Consider the following 4,138-nt stretch of genomic DNA (forward strand, 5'->3'; position numbering starts at 1 on the left):
CAATGGAACTACAGGCGTACCCGCAGTGGGGCAGCGCGGAAAAACGCAGGGACCCGGCCCGGGCGTCTCGTCACCGGTCCGAGGCGGGGTCTGGTGTGTGTAACACTGATCTGCGTTCAAGCAGAGGGTGCGTGGGTAGTCCGTTGGTTCGTCCTCCCGATCCGCCCACTGCTGCTCACTGGCGAGAGAGGAGGGTGAGTGTGATACGCACTAGATCGTCCACAACCCCCCGTCCCCTCTGGGGATCCAGAAATAGAGGAATTGCTCTTTGTCGAGAATTTGGGTACCACCGACCGAGAGGTCAGTGGTGGAAAAAGATGAAAAGATTCTCCACCCGGCCCTCCTCCGGGGGAGGGAGTGGTGTGCTTACCATCTCCTGAAGAGCACGTCCCTCAACCTCTGGGTCGCCCGCCTCCTCTTGCTCTCTCGCTTGCCACCAGGTTTGGTGGGGGCCTGGACGGGCGGGGCGGCTGCCCTGCGACCGGCTCTACGGCACAGCTTTGCTGGAGGCCGCAGGAGCGCTGCTCTTGTTTTGGCGGGGGCAGGGGGGCCGACCTCGGCGACGGCAGCAGCAGCACGCCGGCAGGATGTACCTGATGGCCTCAGTCTGCTCTGGTCAGCGGAGAACCACTGGGCAAGTTCTCCACCGTTTTGCCGACAGGCCGGCCTGGGACACGGGGGCGTTCAAGAATCGTGTCTTGTCTGTCTCGCACATGTCAGCCAGTCACAGCCAGAATGCATCTGCTGCCTACTTATACTCACGCGGTGATCAGCAGCAGCTGGATGCAATAATCGCATGCCAATGTGCATTGGCTCGTTTAGTTTACACTCGAAGTAGATTGGTCCCTCTAAGCGAGATCCCAATTTCGTCGGTCATCCGACGTGACATCGGGAGTGACCGACTGAAAGGGAACTTAAGATGTTATTTACTAAGATGTACTTAAAATGTTATTTACTAGAAGTATCTTCCCCTCCGTTTTAACTCTCAAATTAAAAACGGCGCAGGTTGGATTTGACTTGAAATCTTAAGATCATGAGTTTATAAATGACAACATTCAGATTCAGAACGACATGAGGGTAAGCAAATGGTGACATAATTATAATTTGTGTACTGTTCCTGTAAAAAATAATGTTCAGTGTAGGTTAGATAAAAAAAAAAGCTTGAACAAGCCTTTCTTTTATATTTAAGAGCAACATGGTGTTGTGAAGGAGGTCACTGATGTTATGGCAACCCCTCTGACAGGAAAAGAGGTGCTGTGGCATACGCTTCCCAGAAGCCCTGGCTCCTAAACACCACGCTAGCGGAGAACATCACTTTTGAGATGCCCTTAATAAAGCAAAGGTAACGGACCTTCATTTACCTTCTGTAGATATATTTATCATTGATTGCTCACTCCATGGATTTGTTGCCCACACATTTATATTAAAATAAATAAATAAATAATCAAATAAAATGCCACCAAATGGCATCTAGGTCCAGTGTTTGTCTCTAATGGGCCTTCTGTACACATTAACCTGTGTCTAGCACCCAGTCGCCCTAGTGATGTACAAAAGTCAAGTGTTTACTCTTTTTTTTTTTTGTGTCCATTTGTCAATACTAAAGCGTCCTCTATCCCCATCTGACACTCAATCATTATCGCCTCTTTAAATTTCAGTGACAGTCATTAGACAGATGTGGCCATCAGTAAGTGTCTCTCTGTGAGTCGCCGCTTCTCATAATCTCTGTTTTACAGCTGCCTCAGCAGTTGGCACGTGTCAGCAGTGTCTGTACTCAAAGTACATGAATTGTGGAAAAAAATCTAAAAGGATGCTATTTATTTGCTTGGAGATGCTTATAATGTTGTCATTAATGTCATTTGCAGCGGTTCATGGGATTGTAGTTCTATACCTCATTAAACCTGTGATGTACACAGTCTTGTACTTCTGTATTTTTGTCTCATTTTCAAATACTTTTTTGCTGAAAATCAAAATTTGTAATGTTATGATTCACCTCGTAGCTGCTTGGCTTGGTTCATGGCTTATAAAACTTTAACAAAGATTTTTTTTTTTTAATCCCTATGGGAGAAATGAATGGAAAAAATACTTCCAGAACCAATGCTGCTGAAAAAGGGGGCGGGCACTAATGCACTCTATTGGGTAGATCCGCCCACAAAGAAATCTCATTGGTCAGTGGTCCCATTTAGTATAGCTAGTGTGTTAAACATCACAAATGGTCTGATTGGCTGTGATTGTGTCGTGTATATTTTTACATTATTGTTGACGGACACATTTCTTAAAACTGTGATAGTGTCAACAAATGATCTGAGTGGAATTTGGATGGGAAATTAACATTTTTGGACTATGGCCTCTTTCTCAAATGGCTTACTTTCAGTGGCTTTGTGAATGTTTGTCTGTAATTTTTATATTGATTGAAAGCGTTAATGCTTTAAAAAGCTATTATATCAGTGACGGAGTCCATGCAGAGAATCATTCATTCATTATCAACCACCGATTTTATTGAACATCAATTAGTGCTGTCAAAATGAACACATTAATGCATGCGATTTTATAGTTTAATGCGTTAAAAATATTTAACACAAGTAACGCAGGGGCAGAGCAAGGTTTGCCACCCCACTCACAACTGCTGCTTCTGTCTCTTTTTTTTTTGTTGACAAGAGTTGCGTTTATTTAGACGCAGAACGTCTTTACGACCACATCAAAGGGAGACTTTTCAGATGCGCACTCCAACTTCGTCTAGTCAAACGAGCATGGAAAAGCTACAGGTGACGAGAGAGCTTCAGTAGAACAACAGTGAACTGTGATCAGATGATATGTTGTCAGGCCATATGTCAGTAAAAACAAATTGTCCTGTCCTGTCCGCTGTTATACTGTGCTTGTAGCATGTGCTGTTCAATTGCACGCACAAATGTGGCGGCGTGCGCTGTAGCCTGTATCATTTCATATTAAAGCACAAAAGAAACTACGAGCATGCAATGTTGTAGTTATCTCGTCATGTCTTATGTCATGAAGTTACCAAAAAGGCTGTTAACTGTTCATGCATGTAAGTATTTGTTAAATATGAGTCACATTTAAGAACATGTCTCTGAAATGCAGTGGTTTTCAAAACTGTCCTGAAGCACCAGCACTGTCTCCCTCATCTAACACACCCGATTCAACTCGTCAGCTCATTAGTAGAGACTTTAAAGGGGTCATATGATGTTACTAAAAAGAACATTATTTTGTGTATTTGGTGTAATGAAATGTGTTTATGCGGTTTAAGGTTCCAAAAACACATTATTTTCCAAATACTGTACATTATTGTTTCTCCTCTATGCCCCGCCTTTCTAAAACGTGTCGATTATTACAAAGCTTAGCACACAGTGTCTTCATGACACGGCGGCAGCAGCAACACTACAGCGAGAATCAAAGTTACGCCTTCTTTCTTGCCGTGAACATTTGGGTGGTGTAATGCAAATCTTCCCACACAGTGACGTAGACATGTGGGGGCGTGTTTAAACTAGGCGTTTTAGGAGGGCGTGGACGAGTCTTAACTTTTATGAAGAATATCTCTTTGGGTTTGAGACTTTAGTCTTTGCAACTTTAGGGATCTTATCTATTCCCGAACAGCTTGTAACACTACAAAGAGAAAATAAAACTTGAAATCGCATCATATGACCCCTTTAAGACCTGAAGTGGCCAGAAAAGGTAAAGAGTTATGAGAAAATATGATGCGTGTCAGATCTGCATCATGTTCAGCAGCAGCAGCTCTTAAAGCAGCCAAAATAACCTAATAACCCAGCTGATGTGATATGTTAATCAAAAAACAAAAGAAAAAAGAGGAAATCAATAACTTTTGTAGCTTTAAGGATTCATCTATATTTAATTTAGAACTTAATGTTTGATAACTTTATTCAATTTCTGTATATTTTCTACTTGCTGAAGGGCACAGGTAGCTAAATATGACATGCATTATAATGAGTTTATGTGAAGATGTTTTAAGTTCACTTAAATTAGAAGTTGCTATTTTTTAAAGTCTAATAAATGTTAAAATTGATAGCTCTCAGTTATACTGTAATGTTGAATGGTTATAGTAAATGGTTAAATATTGGGGGGGGGGGGGTTTCCTAGAGAAATCGGAAGTAAAGGTATAAGGGAAACT

General features: G+C 42.4%; 1 protein-coding gene across 1 annotated transcript in view; it reads left to right on the top strand.

The window, feature by feature from the left end:
- LOC107553842 (ATP-binding cassette sub-family C member 8-like) overlaps positions 1–4,138 on the top strand; it is a 61,393-nt gene that overhangs the window by 40,388 nt on the left and 16,867 nt on the right. Inside the window, exon 13 of the mRNA XM_016236160.1 lies at positions 1,244–1,342. Coding sequence (XP_016091646.1) covers positions 1,244–1,342 — 99 coding nt within the window. The remainder of the gene's footprint in view (positions 1–1,243; positions 1,343–4,138) is intronic.

The sequence above is a fragment of the Sinocyclocheilus grahami genome, unplaced genomic scaffold, assembly GCF_001515645.1.
Source record: "Sinocyclocheilus grahami isolate Dianchi unplaced genomic scaffold, SAMN03320097.WGS_v1.1 scaffold483.1, whole genome shotgun sequence".
Classification (NCBI taxonomy): domain Eukaryota; kingdom Metazoa; phylum Chordata; class Actinopteri; order Cypriniformes; family Cyprinidae; genus Sinocyclocheilus; species Sinocyclocheilus grahami.